The 17223-nt window shown below is 41.2% G+C and overlaps 1 protein-coding gene across 3 annotated transcripts in view; it reads right to left on the reverse strand.

Moving 5' to 3' along the window:
* The window catches only part of NR3C2 (nuclear receptor subfamily 3 group C member 2), a gene marked incomplete at its 5' end in the record, with an annotated part of 201522 nt that overhangs the window by 15979 nt on the left and 168320 nt on the right, over positions 1–17223 (reverse strand). For all 3 annotated transcript variants that reach the window (XM_084517184.1, XM_084517185.1, XM_084517183.1), the window contains one exon: positions 1177–1307. In XM_084517184.1, coding sequence (XP_084373310.1) covers positions 1177–1307 — 131 coding nt within the window. The remainder of the gene's footprint in view (positions 1–1176; positions 1308–17223) is intronic.

The following is a 17223-nucleotide window of genomic DNA, read 5'->3' on the forward strand; positions in this document are numbered from 1 at the left end:
CATCAGCCTGCTCTTGAGTCCTGTAGTGGGCACCCTCCAACGTCACTGACACCTGTCTGTCACCTGCCGTTTGTTTCTTCTGCCAGTTTGCTGGGGCAGACAATGGGGTGACAACCCGGTGGGAGAAGACAACAGGATCTCAGAGGGTGTGCTGGCCTCTGCTCACTGCCAACTGGGAGCTGCTCTGCTCCGTGCAGCCACAGCCCGGGCAGCCCCTGGCCCTGCTGACGGCACCCTTGGGCTCGCTACCCGCTGCTGATAGCTTGCAAGTGAAAGCAAGCGTAAGGGCAGCAGCCCCTTTGATCTCCTGCTCTTCCCCTCCCGGCTCAGGGCCACATCCAGCCTCATTCCTCCAGGGGAATTCCTGCCTGGTGAGCTCACCAAGGTGACATCAGGAACGCCCCTGAGTCAGGCTGATAGGTTATCTCCTGGTGATGGCACTGAGTGAATCCCACAAAAAAGGAACGTGATTATACGGACAGAAAATTTGTTTACACTAACTGGCTTTTTCATCGAGACCACTGGAAAAGTAACATTCAAACTGCCTGTGTATGTCTACAGTTGTACTGGGACTGGGATTTTTTCAATATTTTTTAGCATGAGAAGATCAAATGATCTGCTAATTACTACACGGTGCTGTAATGAACACCGAGATGTAATTTCCTATCTTAAAAAACCTCAAAGCATGACACTCAAGAGAAAAATAAAGTGTGCACTGTCATTTATTAAACTTCCAGAGCACTGCAGAAGGGCTTACCGCTCTCAGTTCAGTGCATCTTTTGATCTTGAAGGTGTTGTTAAGTCACCCAAACCAGTGGCTTTGAGCGTTGAGTCAGGGTTTATCCCAAATCCCCAGAGTGCAGGACAAGGCAGCAGCTGCATTTTCTTGGTATGCCTGGCTGAATTGAGCCGTTCCCATGTAGAGAAGGGGGACAAAGCCCCTTGTCCTGCCACTCCCGCCCTTCCTATCCACACGAGACATTCAAAGCACAAAGACCCTTCCCACGCTAATGGAGAGCAAGATCTGCTGATAAATCCTATGCCACATACATAGGTTGTTCCTGCAGCCCTGCTGGAAACAATGTGGCTCTTTTGTTACACCATTTAAAACCACTGCACCTCTTTGTGAGTTGGAATATTTTCAAGTACTCCCATGTAACTAGGAATCTAACTTACCTGTGCTCAGCAGCAGCAAAACTTTCATTATGGTGTACTCCTCAAAGCTGAGCTGCAAGCGAACGAACTGCAGGCTGATTTGGTGCATCCCCTGGCACAGCTCAAACATAGCAGACTGGCGCATCCGCTCCCTGCAGAGAGGAAAAAGATAAAATCCAGAGGATAAGCACGTGAGGACAAAAAGGGTACGCGGCAGCCCGAGCGTTAGGAAAGTGAGACGCGACCTGGAAACCAAGCACTGGTCACGGAGGTCAGCAAGACAAACTGCGGCCACAAAGTTCAGGTCAGGTGAGGGAGCTGGGGACACAGCTGGAGTCTGCCAGCCCTGGGGAGCCGCCTGCTCCCGCACTGGCAGAAAATGCTGCCGTGCATGGCTACGGTGTGCTGGAACTGCCAGCCTTTGCTCAGCTCTGTCCTGGCGCGTGGAGATGAGCCTGCTAGCAGGGTCAGAGCCGGTGCGACACAGACAGGAACCTGTGCTCGTTTTTGATGGAACACCTCGCATTTGTCCGCGTATTGGTGAAAAAGGGCTGACAGCCCCGGCACCAGCCACCAGGGATGCAGAAAGCTGGGCCGAGAACCCATGGTAGAGGGCTCCACTGTCTGACTCCTGGTCCGCAAGCCAGCAGAGCCTGGTGATCCGGGTTGCCACCGTGCCAGCAAACAGCACGACCCTCATCTGCCTGAACGACACAGTCCGGCAAAGATACAGCGAGCGGGTCTGGAAAATGGGGAAGTGTTTTAGCAAAAGTGAAGCACAATGCATGACTTCACGTTACTGCCTTCAAATCCACCAAAGAGGCTGAAGTCGAAAGCTATCCAGGTGACCAGAGCAACAGCCAGAAGCACTCACACAATCCTTCCTGAGAAACCTCTGTCCAAAATCTCTGATTACTATTCTGCCCAAAAATACATGAGGTCTAGCTGCAAGGATGAACATGCATGAACAAGGAGACGTGATTTTCCAGACACTGTAGTTTTTGTTAATGCACTACACTGGGCCTCCTTGAGGGAATTATTAGACAAATTATTGCAATAGTCTCGTATTCAAACACTGAAATGCAATAAGCATTGTGTATGATTTTTCCAAAATCATCATCTGAGTATGAAAGAAGAAGTACATAATAAGATGATCTTGGCCATTAGTACAGGTTTTTACATGTCGCATTGTAAAATAATGAGGATGCGTGACTTGCATTCAGCTTACTTTTTTTTTTTCTTTCGATATTCTTTGATACATTTAGCTTCAGCTCCTAACTCTTCTCATAGGCAGCTTGAGCCCAACCCATTCAGCATGAATTTCAGGCAGAATTTGTTACTTTTCAATATGCTATCCCAAACCACAAGAGTTAAAGCAAAGAGTCACTGAGAACTGCCAGTCTCATTCTGAAAGCAAGATATACATGTGGGTATTTAGATGAGGTGCTATAATTGCTCAGTGACCACTACTTTTTTTATTATTTTAATTGCTCAACAACAATTGTCTGTATTTCTGCAAACATTTTTTTTCACATAATTGAGGAACTGGATGAAGTTCAGCTAATTATTTTAACCAAGCAACTGGCTTTTCAAATACACAAATTGGCTGGTGAAAGAGAAGAATCATACTGTGTGCAAACAAAGACTTACGTAATCTTCCTGGTGTTTTATTTCACTACTGCCAGAGCAGATTTTATTTTCCTCCTCAATACTAATAAAACGGACTCCCCATTGTTATATGGGCTCTACACTTTTCCCTGCTCCACCCTCGTCTTGGGACTAAGAACTTCCAGCTTTTTTTTTTTTTTTTTTTTTTTAATAGTAGTAGTAAATGCCATGTTTATTTATTTTTATTGTGCATCATGGACTGCAGGGAAGAAAACAAATAGAAGAAAATAGCCTTTGAATGCTGACTGAAATACCACTTGGCCCTCAGTTTCAGAAGAGCAGCATCCGCTGCTGGTTCCACTGAGGCACAGGGAGAAGAGCCCCTGCTGCTGCTGCAGAGGACTTACAGATGCCACTCGCACTCTGAACACTGCTAACACGCAGTGAAACCCTGAAAGACCCCAGAGAGTGATCTCCCTGCTTCTGCTCCCCTCCCTCTGCTCAAAACAACCACATGCAGCTCTAGGATGCTGATATGCGTGGCTCCTGACTGACCTCTCCTGCGAGGCTCCAAGGGATGCACAGTGAGGCCGAAAGGCAAATGCCAAAGGGACATTTGTATTTTATAAATAGGGATGAATTTACACCTCAGAAGCCTAAGGACTAGCAGGATTCAAGACAATGCCCACCGTCACTTTCCTGGGCACAGAAGACAGCTTCTCTGGCCTCAGAACACGAAGCAGCTCCTGCCACCCCTGCCTGCCTTTGACCTCAACAGACACGGGAAGCACCGGAGCTTTCAGCTGATACCACAAGCCACACAGCAAATAAAATGAAACATTTTGAGGTTTTGTCTCAGGTTTCTCATGCTTTCACTAAACAGTGAGGCAAAACACCCTCAGTGACAGCTAACCTAGAAGTCTCCTGACTCAAAACCTTTTTTATTTTATTTTTTTACCCTGCACTGCATGTTTTGTGACATTTTACATTTGATCGCTGATGTTTTTCTCTGTATTTGTTTTGCTTTTATGGGCGATGAGCGTTTAAATAGAAGAATTCTGGTAAAAGTCAGTTTTTATGTGTTTGGGTGCTTTCTTGTTTGTCTTTTAAATGTTTAGTCCTTTACCTACTTGCAAATATTGATCTCCCTAGTCTACCCTCAAGGAAGACCTGATGGTATTTTTTGTAGAGAGAGAAAATTATGCACAGAACTAGTTACTAAGCAGTTTATTTAGCATACATGAAAGCTGTAAAATTTCAAGTCAGTTTCCTTCCTGAAAATCAATTTAGTTGATTTATTACTTATTTACAAGTTATTACTAACTACAAATTATGTCAGTTTATGACTGTTTAACGTCAGATAAGCATTTTGTGGGATTTTACAGTATTTAACTTTGCATTAGATTTTAATCCACACAATGTAAAACAAGAGGGTGTAGAGCTTTTGGAAAATTCGGATGCTAACATCAGATAACCCAATACCATGAGGCTAACAACAACATACAGCCCAGGAACAGCTCATATAGTAAGAGAGATGAAGCACACAGAAATCAGGGCACATCAACATAACATGAGCAGAGTTATTTCTTCCTTACTGAAGGCTTTATCTAAGAATAAATACCACCAAGTCACCGCAAGTGCCCTTACAGCTGTGGGGAGAACGTAAAGCAGAATCCTACATTGACCTACTTCTAAAATAATACGTATTTATTTAGTTAAGGGAAAAACAAAACAAAACACAGATTTACCTCTGACACAGCATATTTGCTCACAGAAAATGGAGCACGTGAACATCTGGAATACAGGGGCATGTATCTTTATGGGGACATTCAAGGAGGTAAATACATTTAAGTAATAAAAGGCGTGGAGCCAAAGCTCTGAATCTGCTACGTGGATACTCATTCAGAAGTGGTGTCATTAGCTCAGTTTAGCTTAATCCTTCTTCATAATAATATGATTTAAACTTTACACCTGAAGTTAATCCATCTTAAGTTCCCCGAGTGTCTCCTTACAGGCTTAATGTAATGCCTGGATCACACCCTGCCTGACCTCTCCCATGGCCTCAGCACTGGGGGCAGCGAGAGCGGCCGCACACAACCACAGCAACTCCCCTCATCTACCGCTTTGCCCAACCTCAGTCTGCTTGTGCACAGCCTCCTTGGTCACAAATACCCTGTATTAACCAGTCACAAAATGGGTCACCACCTCCCCGCACTTTTACACAGGGGCAAGTGAATGGGTGAGCAGCTGACACAAATGGGACCAATGCTCCACACCACCTCAGGATGAGCCACCCGACTGCAATGGAGACATTGGCCTTGAGCAGTCATGCTGGGAAGGGGCAGAAAATGATTTATTTAAGGCATCCTAAATACCAAACCAGCCATATATCTCATTAGCGTCATTATGCGACCTTCACAGAAACCCAACAGCCACACCAAGACCTGTGCCACTACAGGCACGCTGTACAGCTAGCACTTGTTACAAATAACTAACTTATAATTTATGAAGTCATCATAAAGATGAGAATTGTAAATCTCATTGAAGAGGCAAACAGTAACTCTACTGACTATATCCAAATAAAGGAACCCCCACATCCAGGAATATTCGCTCAAAAGCAAAACTCAGACCCAAAGCAAACCAAAGGAAATCATGTTTTATTTACTTTCTCACAGGCTCTATTCAAAACCACTGCACATCTTCCCAGTCAGGGAAGCAAAGAAAGCTGTGGTGGGTATTTTGAAGATTCATCAGTACTCAAGTGGCATGCTGATAATGCTGAGAAAAACTGGGCAAAGACATCCCCCTTTCACAGCACCTCAAAGGAACAAACATGCAGGCTGAGCTAGTGCCTTCGCCTCTGCTGCTCACAAAAGACTTAGGAAGAGACCTAGTAACGCTTGTAGCAAAAGCCTGATGTCAAAGATCACTTTGTGCTTCCTGATTTTACATTTTTTCCCGTGTAGGAACCGTTTCCAATTTTATAATCAAGAGCCTTTCCTTTACTAGACTTAAATGTACTCATTTGAAACTTGTCCATCATCTAAAATAGTTTCAGGAAAATCCAGACAGCACATTATACTGCAACAAAAGCAAGCAAACAAACAAGCAAAAGAAACCCAAGAAGAAAACCTGCCAAAGGCCTGAAGGTCAAAACGAGTTTGGAAACATCAGAAAGCAAGGTATGCTTTCCACCATGCCAGACAGGGTCAGTTTGAACTTGGCAAAGAGAGGAGTGAAACATCATCAGACACCCTCCTGGCAAGGCAGGCAAACTGCAGATAAATGGGAAAAAGACCAGGGACATGGTCTCACAGAGAGTCCCTTGTTCAGCTGCTCAAGCCACCTAATTAGAAAAGCCCTCGGACTAAATTATCTTACCTGCTTTTGGAGGGGTTCCCTTCTCTGGAAAATGTTTTGAGATTCTTGGGGTAAGAAAGACAGGAACATATTATTACAACAGCAACTTATTCTTTCCTGATGGACTATTTTACTTCAGCAACTCCATCATGAGAAACAGTGGAAACAGAATGACACTGCCTAGCACAAAACGAACCTATTCTTCCATGCAAAGGGGCAATCACTGCACTGCCTTGTGTACGGTGACACTGGCAAGCACGCTGTGCATCATTCTGCTCAATGGACTATGCCCAGACACCTGTTTCCCGTCTTGAAGCCATTATAAATGCAACCAAAGTCAGCAGTGCTGGAGCAGCATCATTAAGTTATTGCACTGATCAAAATCCAAGCCAAAATACATGCAGAATTCAGACAAAATTCAATCATGACTTTTCATTCAGCACTTATTTCTTATTCAGCACTTTCTAGCCTTTGCTCACTCTGCAAGCCACAGCAGAAAGAGACGAAAACATTCCCTTCAACATCCTGCCTTCAACCCTTAGAGCTTTAGAGCCACCAGGAAGGAAACGATATGTTACCTTGCATTAACAGCAAAAGCAGGCAACCAATCCTCTCAAAATTGATGTTTCGTCATCAGTTTCAACTGCACAGAAATTTGGGTCGTGCCCATTTTTTCCTTTAACTTGCCAGTGAGCCAACAAAAATAAAACATCCCAACTTAGGTACTGTCAGTGGCCTCCCCCTCTGACCAAGAAGGCAGCCAAAGCTCTCCCCTGGCTGTAAAATTCAGCTCTTACCCTGTGGTTGGCTAAACTGACTATGGATAAATGTAGGCTGCAAGACCTGCCACCAAATGTCATCTCAGCCCCTCCCACTGCCCCAAATCCCTCTGCCATGCCCTACCTGAGGAGGAGCAATGCTGAACGCTGGTGGGCAAGGAAGGTCACTTCATGTGAAGACAGCTCTACAGACATGGCAGTCCAGGAATACGAACTTGCCAGTTTTTACACTGAACTTAAAGGAGCCAATTCTGAAAATCAAAGTTTTCTGCTGAGAAACTCCTGCTGGTGCTCCTGGAGAATATAACCCCAGGTAACCGATATGAAGGAGTCAGAGCTGCTTTAAAGGTTTAGCTAAGTGCTCCCCTGCTCCGTGCCTATCAGCCAAAGAGCTGGCAACAGCTTGGTGGGTAATTATTGCAAAGGAAGAGCTTCAGCTCCAATCAATAGCAGAAAACTTGTGTTAAAATCCAACTTAATAATCACCCAGTTATGTAACCCTACAATTCCAAGCACATTAACAGCAAAAAAAGCCTCAAGTATCAGCTGCAATTAACAGTTAATTATGCAGTTAATAGAACGCTGATACCAAATACTCTCTTTTGGTTTGCATTTGCCTTCTGAAAGAGACAAATCACAGTTTAAATGAGAAAATACATAATTATGCCTTTACCAAAATGCCTTTTCAAAACCACATTCAATAATAAGTGATGATAACATACACATGACAATAAATACTTTTAAAGTTCATCAGAGAAAGTTATCGTTAGCTAGAAATGGTACCCACTGGTATCGTTTCATACATCCATTATGCAAGGGCTCATTGTCACTTGCAGCGGTTCGTCAGCATAAATACTGCTCTACTCCACATGCAGCAGCAGTTCTCTTCTTGTACTGACAATGCCTCAGAAATCAAGACTCTGCTCAAGCTGTCACGCAAAGCCTGGTGTTTTCCAGAAGTCAGCCAAAGCATGCCTTCCTCTCATACCAGTTTGCAGAAACTACTTTCTAATTTGCCTTTTCATCTGGAAGATGAATATTTAACTCCACCAGGAGAGCGGTGAAGGGAAGCACTACGAATATGAAAGGCATTTAGAGATGCCACCAAACAACTCACCAACCTTCAGCAAGATTAAAGCAGCATCACGTTCAAACAGAGACTTGAAAGGGACAAACCTCTTCTCTATCCTAACCCTTCGTGCCAAGGACCTTAAGGGAACTGAAAAGACACTCTCCCAAAAGCCCTGTGGATGTCCTGAAGTCATGCTGAGACAAGACAGAGAGCATAATTATGCCAACTTACATGTAAAATCGCTGGGCAAGTCTTCATGCTAAAGTCATAAAAACGAATAACCAAACCCTTTCAAACACATCACAGGCTGGAAACCTGCCAGAGCATCCATGGGGCCAACAGATGATCAGATGAAAAAGAAGTGTCTGAGAAAGATCAGACCATAGCAGAAAAGTTAAGTAAGACCTTTGCGTCAGTATTCTCCACACAGGAGTCCAGGAAGGCTCCGCACCAGTCTCCCTTTTCAGCCAGCGAGTGTGAGAACGAGCTTCAGATTGAAGCATGAGCGGAACAAGGCTTAGAAAAAAAAATTACAGTAAAATGAATAGTAATAAATCACCAAGACAAGATGGCATCCATCCACAAGCTGTAAAGTAACTTAAATATGGAATTGCTGAACTCCTAACTGCAATGCACAGCTTATTGCTTAAATTGCCCTTATAAAAGGCGTACAAGGTGACAAATGTGACTGATGCCTTAAAATGGGCCTTGGAGTGCAGAGGGAGCACTCAAGAGACCCCAGGCTAGGAAGTGGCATTCCTGCATCCAGCAAAAGGACCGAAGGAGGGGCACTAGTAGGTAAATAAAAACACTGTAATGGAGGAAATTCAGAGCAGCTTTGGCGAAGGGAGGTCACGTCTCACTAATTTCTGCCAGCAGCACAAGGATGCTCTGGTTGATGCAGGCAGCACCTGCTTGATGGGGATGCTTCGCACACGCCAGGTCTAGCTGCATCCCACATCCGTATGGGGTGAGACCTGAGCAAACACCAGCCCTCTGCTCCTCCTCTCCTCTGCCCTGGTTTCCACACAGAGGAAACTGGGGCAGGCAGCCTGGGCACGGGCTGCAGCGCTGCCTGTCGGTGTGCCGGCACGGGTAACCACGGGTCTCGGCCCTCTGGCACACCACGCTCGGCAGCAGGAGGTCAGTGGGGAGGCAGTCACGGCAGAGGTGGATTTTAAAGCTGTTAAAAAGATCTCCTGAAGGCTCTTAAAGAGAGCTTAGAGATAAGGGGGAGGGCTCTTCAAGGATTATTAGCAGCTTAAAAATAGGAGGGAGAAGGTAATAATAAAAGGACATTTCTCACAGGTGATGGAGGCTACCAGGCAAGTCTCACCGAGCTCCGCACTGGGGCTCTGCTGAGAGCTGTACTCATACATCATCTGAAAAAAATCAGACCTGTGGAAGTGGCAGAGTTTGCCGATGACTCCAGACAATGCATTTGGGAGCTGCCTGTGACGAACTGCAGAAAAATCTTGCAAAACTGTGGCTGGCTGGCAACATGGAAGGTGAAAATCACTAATTGCAAGACAATGCAGACAGTATAATCTTCTCTCACTATACATAAAGAATAATTGACTCTAAATTAACAAACATCACACAATAAGGAGAGCCAGGTATAATTTCGAACAGGTTTTTTGGGTTTCTGTTCTTTGAAAATGCTTGCTCTGTGTTTATTAGTGGTCAAAAAAAAAAAAAAAAAAAAAAAAGAATAAAGAAAAGAAACAGCAAAGGGTGAGAGAAGAAGAATCAAGAGCGAGACAGAAATCAAAATCTCACCACTTCATAGATCCACTGCATTCTGAACACAGCGTGTTATTCTGGTCTGTTCCCAAAATTAATACAGCATAAGTACTGAGGAAGAAGATGAGGATGGCCAGGGGTAGCAAACTGATACACAAGAGGAGATTAAATTGACTAGCTGATTCTTCAGCTCACAGAAGAACTAACAGGACTTGACAGAGATCTATAAACGATAAATAGCATACACAGGATGAAAAGGAATATATCCACTATTTCTACAAACACAAGAATGAAGTGTTACTCTGTTAAATTATCAGGTATCTGCTTTAGAAACATCTCCAACAAACAAATATGCATAATTAAATTGCAGAAGTGATTGCCACAGAACATTTTAGATGTCAGGATTATAAATGTATTCAAAAAGGTATGAGGCAAATTCACAGAAGAAAGACAGAGAAGGCTTATTAAGCACAACTGTCCAAATGCAATCTCCCATTCAGCAAGTACCTAAATCGCTGACTGCTGAAACAGGCAAATGAAGAATTATCATTTTATCCTTGTCCTGATCTCGCATTTTCTTTGCAAATGGCTGTTTTAGAAACTGTGCTAAAAGGACTTTTCTTCTGACAGGTTTTTTAATTTTTAGAGATCTCCTTAAAACCACCTTATCTCCTATTTTCCTTTACAATTTCACGGCTTTAACTAAAATCAGAAGCTTCTCTTCCACAGATGTCTAAGCACTCTAAAATTTTAAGAATTGATTAGATAATTGCATTAAGGGCAAAGCTTTTACAAAGTTATACAATGAGGCTGCATTTACTGCTCTACCCAACCATTGACCTGTTTACAAACAAAAAGCAAAATGAGACTGAAAAAAACTATCTGAAACAAAGTGAGACTTTTGAAAAAACTAGCTGGAGCATGTTACGTCCATCAGGTACAGATGTGACTAGTTTTTCAAATTTCTGTCTGTCTGCACCATGTTAGGATGTGTACAGAAACAAATCCTCTAATATACATCGCTGGTTGGAAACTGAGCTGGGCTTTACAAGAAAGTAAATAAAACTGACAATGTATATATAAAAAATCACTGATAAAGATATCCACATCTTGCTACACTGACAGTTTAGATTTTATAAACGCAGGACTCCTCTTCAAAATAATATTTAAAGCAAAAAACTTACAGGGAAGAGTATCAAGGAGTGCTTGCTGACCTTTTAACAAGATCAGCAATCACACACACACCTTATCAGCAAAGAATGAACACTAACAACTCATACCAACAATCACTGCAGCAATACTAATTAAAAATGAGGGATTTGGAGACTGCTAGATTGAAAAGATGACAAAAATTTACCTAAATTTAGACAGGATTAACAAATCACAGAAGAGACAAAAACAAGTCCCATTACAGTTAACGGGCATCATCCTGCAAAATGGGTATGGGAAAAGGTCACCTTGTACACAATGAAAGTTACTGGCTTTATCAACACGCACAGAAGATCTAAAGAATCCTCCTCCTAGAGGTATATAAGGTTAAAAAACCTCTGTTGTTCTTAAATATTCAGCATATTTTATTACATTGATTTTTCCTGGTGTTACTACAGAAATCGGAATACCTGAAAGACTTACGGGCTTTGGCACCAAAAGGTCACACAGAGGCAGCTGCCTCCTTGCACTTTGTTACACAACACAATACCCTAACGGTCTCAGCTTCCACAAGTATACTATGCTAGGATATTAGGAATGTAATGAAAATGCAATGAACATGTTCTTTACTAATAAAATATGCATTATTAATAAATGCAGATTTTAAATAAAATCCTATTTATTCAGCCATGCAAGATCTTTACTCTTACTTTAATTTCATTACTTCCTTCAACATCACAAAATCCTCTGCCCATCCACATCCCAAGACAACGTCAGAACTGAATCTTCACAGAAATCCCCACATCCTGAAGCTGTTTTTCTGCCTCTCTCTACCTCATTTGCTATACATCAATGTTCTCATTTGAAAAATATATTCTCTATTTTTCCTCTATTGCTAGTATCAACCTCTCTCTGCTTCTAAATTTTTAAACTTCACAGTTGGAGGAATTACCAAAGGCATAGCATGAAAGATCCTTGAAAAAATACATTTTTATAGAAAGTTAAATTTTGTGCTTTAAAGGAAGGATTTATACTATTTTGTAATAACCTCTGTTAGTTTGTTAAACTACATTACATACATAGAGCTGGGTTACATACATTATGTTATTTAAAGATATCTGAAGGAGATGTTTTGGTTTTACAACGAAAATGCCTTTGATACCACACTACAACCTAGAAAAGAAGCCAGTAGCTCCACAATTGCCCAAAATGGCAATAATGAAAGGAATGACATCTACTTCTTACTTCATTAATCCATAACCTTAAGTTTTTCTTTATCAGTTAAAACCTCTTCTCCTCTTCATGTTTTGTCTGCAGCATTCAATAAACTGCTGCCTCTACTGTAAACTTGTTTATTTTAAGGGATTCAACTGCATATGACACAATACAGTAATTTCAGAGATGAGGCTTGGGGGAAAGACACCGCTGATCTAAATGTTCATGAAAACTGTCCTCAGTTTTTAGACTTGGTTTTTCAAGTTCACTTTAATAATTTGGGGTACTTCATGCAGTGCCTGGTACTATTTTTAATCAGGCAAGAACTCAAGTGCTTGAGAAATGTAAAAATCTGTAAAAATATTACGACAGTTAGAACAAAGTAAAATGGCTAGAAAATTCAAAACCTGTATGCTTATGCACCTATGACTTACTCTTGGTGCTGCAAATGACAAACCAAGAAAATCAAAGGAGTCAGAATACACACAACATTAGTCATTCAGTGCATTTGCAAAATACTGTTGAAATATTGATGCCGTACTTTTCTTCGACATACAAAAATGTCTCATCATGATGTCTCAGTATTACTGAACCTTTTCACATTATTCCATATCATTGCCATTTTACAGCCAGCTAAGGCTGGAACGGTAAATATGACAATTTGAATAGATTTCTTAAAAATAGTAAAATATTTTGGAGCTTCAGTCCCTTCTTCAAGAGACCTCAAGAATTTACAAGTCAACAAAGAGACTATGTAAAACCTCAAACTGAAAGAAGAATAAAGAATTGCAGCAGAACTTCAGCATCACGTAGCAGGTCTGGTTTCTTTACACCAGCAGAAACTAAGAAGCTGCAGTACAGCGTGCCGAAGAGGACGCATGGCCTGATCTTTAATATTCATCAGCAATGCCATCAGCAAGGATTTTTGCCCTGCGCAGACACAAAATGCCAACATTCCCACCCTTAAGGAAAGAGCTGGATAAGCTTGCTGTGAGCGATGCAGTTTCTGGCCTCTGGGACATGTTGGGAGCGTAAGCTGTGGCCCCAAAGGCAGCTCCCATCCCAGCACTGCCAATGGTTTTCCACATTATGGGAGAGAGGATCCCCGCCACACCATGTCTCAGCTCCTGCTGGGCTTCTGCTGGAACTGCTGCACCTGTCAGTGCTATTTTTCCTCACTGAGCCTCTAAAAGGTTAGCTGATGCCTTAACTTAATGTATGGGTGAAGAGAAACTGCCCCAAACCATCACAGAAATGGCCACAAAAAGGAGCATCCCTTGCTTTTCTCTGGGATTTAGGCATCTGACTTCTGCAGTGCAAACTCCTGCTATTTAAAGGTTCAGCTCATCAGATTTCTTCTAGGACCTATACTGTTGTGCCATCTCTTTTCCAAAATGTTGGGGACTTCTCCTTCAAAAGACAGCAGCCAGAGAAACGCTCTTTTAACTATTAGTTCAGTGATTAACTCATTCAGTAAGGGAGAGTCCAAGGGAATTTGAAACCAACTTTCCCACCTTCTATGATAATGTCTTAAAAATCATGTTTTAGGCTGTTCCCCATAGGAACTGTTCATTTCAGTGTTAAAAAAAATACTGTGCTGCATCTCTTGCTTTATTCTTGCACCCGTTTCAAGCAGAACTCTTTCAGTTTCCTGCTTTCAGTTGTGTATAATTTTACAAATTTAATGTTCTGGACTGAAATTGTTCATGCATATGCCTGCCTCAGGTTGAATTAGATTAGAAAACTTCAGCTAAAAGTCTTTGGTTAAGTCTTGAGAGATTTTTTTCCCCTTCGAGTTAAATAAACACTAGTAATTTATTTATTTATTTATTTAATTTGGTGGGATTTCTGTTACTTTGCAGTAGGAACCTGAAATGTCTCATAACTTAGGGTCTTGGATCAGGAAGTCTTTTACCATGTTTTAAGAAAATCTTCCCAATTAATCTCTCTCTGTTCTCCTGAATCCCTAGATCACTTTCAACTGCAACAAGTGAAGCAAAAACCCAAATCTCTCACTACATAATCCTTTATCATCCCTACAACCCATCCAACCCAATCAATACAAAAGGAAGAGGTTGCATGGGAAAAATAAGGGATAACAACTTAAAGGTTTGGTTATGGATACGGTTTTTAAAGCACAGACCCAAAGGGCTCAAATTACAGTTTCATACAGACTATCTTAATTTTAGGATTTTGCAACTTCTAGGATTTAAGTTTGCAACCTTAAGAAAGTAATGGCAGCATCCTTTAAGTGTTATTACATATGAAACATTCATCCTATAAGAGTGTTTACCTGTAACAGGAATTATGTAGTGTCATGTATACAACAGAGCTTTACAGATTTACATGGCTATAGCTTACTCAAGCTATAACTACAGCATACTAGCTTTGATTACAACTATGTTATGAAAGTAATGGATTAAAAAACCACATATGGTAAGGTAACTTACATACACACAACATAAAATACATTGGTTTATTCTATTTTATTGTATACCCCCCTTCAGCCTGTTTTCTGGCATTTCTGCAACCAGCTGAATGGTTGAGTGGTTGTGTGGCCATTTTCTTACCCCTCAGTTCACATCTTGGCGTTTGCTTAAACCCAATTAAAGCAATGGAACATATGCATGATCCATGAAGACAAACAGTACACTTAATTAGATATATAACCTGACCAAACGAAGGTGGTCAAATATTTCCAGCCTTGCATGCGCCTAACAGGAAGTCAAGCTGTGTATTTATTGGGGAGGCATTTTGCTCTGCATTTACGCAATCAGAGGTGCCTTTAACTGCTATTAGCAGCAGAGATTCTCATTTGTTACTTGTCTTGTTTACAGGCCTTCAGAACAAGAAAGAAAACAATATAATGTATCATGGTCTTCCAGAAACCTTATGGCTTCCTTTTATTCACAGTAGTTAAGAGTAAATGGAAAATTCATTTAATGCAAAACAAAGCAACATAATTCTGCTAATGCCAACCTCTACTTTCACTCTTTCTTAACTGTTCATTGAAGAAAAATGCTGAACCCCTCTGGGTAGCATACTGGCAAGGGACCCTCCTAATTACTTCTTGCCCAGGGACAGGAAATGACCTCTCCAGACACAATATGAAGAAATAACAAGAAAATCTTGGCCTAGTGTTAATAGAAACACAATTCTCTCAAGCCAGCAGAAGGAAAAGTCATTTTCAAGCATCTCCCTTTCATTCTGCATCAACTAATAGAAGTCCTAAAATGCCAGTGGGGATAAAATACTCAAAAAGTTACATCAAGTGAATCTTAGGGAGGTCTGATAAACCCTGTGGCACAGAAATAAAGGCCTGTGTAGGACAAGCCTTCAGCAATTCCAGAGCGAAGCTTCGAACCAGTATATTTTCACAAATGGGAATAGATATAAAATGAAGCAGTAAGGTTAAACCCTATTACAGACAGACAAGGTAAATGCAGTGAAAAAAATGAGGTAACCTACTTCCTGAAGTAGTGATATTGAAGATGAAATAAAACGATATGAAACATGGGCACTGAAAAATCACTTGTACAAGAATTGCACTGGAATTGTCATTGACTACTTATGCTTTTTGCCCTGCTTGTTTGAAAAACTGTTCTTAGACTTGCTCATGTTTTACCAAGTTTGTTAGATTCAATCTTGTTTTGCTCACCTGAGCACCTGAGAGATTAACCTGTCAAAATGACCCTGAATTCCATACAGGAATATTTATATACACATTTTAATACTGCATGACACTTCCATTCTCAATCTTCAATCTTTCAAAACTGTTTATTAGGTTTTGTGCTTACCTGAATGTTTTCTATACTGAACTGTATTGTTTGACATATATAATTCCAGCAATTCTCCTCTAATCTTATGTCAAAACTGGGAAAAAGTTGCTTTTATTAAACTTAGAATCACAAAATAACTTATGTTGGAATGCATCTCTGGAGTTCTCAAGTCAACCCCCTGCTCGCAGCAGGGCTAATGCCTGGAGCAATGCTTGAGGCTTGCTGCTCAGGGCTTTGCCCAGTCAAAGTTTAGAAATCAGCGAAGATGAAGACTCCAGAGTCGCTGTGGGCACTTCTCAGCTACCTCACCATTTCATTATGAAATTTCTTTCTTGCAGTCCTTTTCCTGACTAGATCCTAATCTCAGCATCAGTATAATTCTGCAGGCACCTACTTCAAATCTTGCAAAATAAAACTCACAATTGGTCTCAAATTCTGGAAGCTGCTTCTAGCTGCAGTATCAAGACTACTAGCAATGTACATACACTTATTTCCAAGTGGGATTGACTTCCCTGTCCAACAAATTTTGACACCCTCCCCCCCAACTGATTTCTTCAGAAGAGGGAAAACTACTTCTGTGTTCAAACTTTTAGGTCTGCATTTTCACAGAAGAATTGAACTCTTTCAATTCTTCACAGTTTCACAGTTTGAGTTAGCTTTAGATACAGATACTTTTTTTCTGTGGTAATTCTTTAATGTCCCAAGTCATAGCGGAAATGCTTTCAACAAGGATAATGGTCTAGCAATATATTTTCAACCACATGCAGTGAACTGCCAGTCCCCGGTGGGGGGAGCAAACAACAAAAAATGAACAAACAAACAAAAAAAACACTCACAAACAATCTTCCTGCTTTGGGACCACATCTTATATGCATTAATTATTTAGGAATTCTTATATGAAAGAAAAAATGTTAAAGATGGACAGAGACAAAGCATCTTCTCCAAGAAATAAACACTTAAAAATGCTTCAGGAGATTAGTAGTAAGTTATTTTTTTATTCATTCTTGTTTTGTTTTTCCTTCAAGAGCATCCATATCCTATTGATTGTGTCTCATTTTTACCTCTAGGAAAAATACCTTCTGGGATGAGCACATGACGTGACTGCAGTTTGACTGCCTGTGTATTCATTTACGTTATGACTTTACCGTCTTGGAATAAACACTAGGCGAATGGAACAGAAATTAAATTATACTCATCAAAGGCAAAGCACTAAAACACAAACTTGAAATATGAAGGAACACACATACTCAGAAGGAATGGTTCCTTGGTTGATCCTTCTTTTTCTCTGAATGTATCATAAAAGAAGTTATGTTTCATTACTGAAAAAACATTTTGGCTTCTTTCATGATTGCAAAGAAGGGTA

The sequence above is a fragment of the Aythya ferina genome (genome assembly GCF_964211825.1).
Source record: "Aythya ferina genome assembly, chromosome: 4".
Classification (NCBI taxonomy): domain Eukaryota; kingdom Metazoa; phylum Chordata; class Aves; order Anseriformes; family Anatidae; genus Aythya; species Aythya ferina.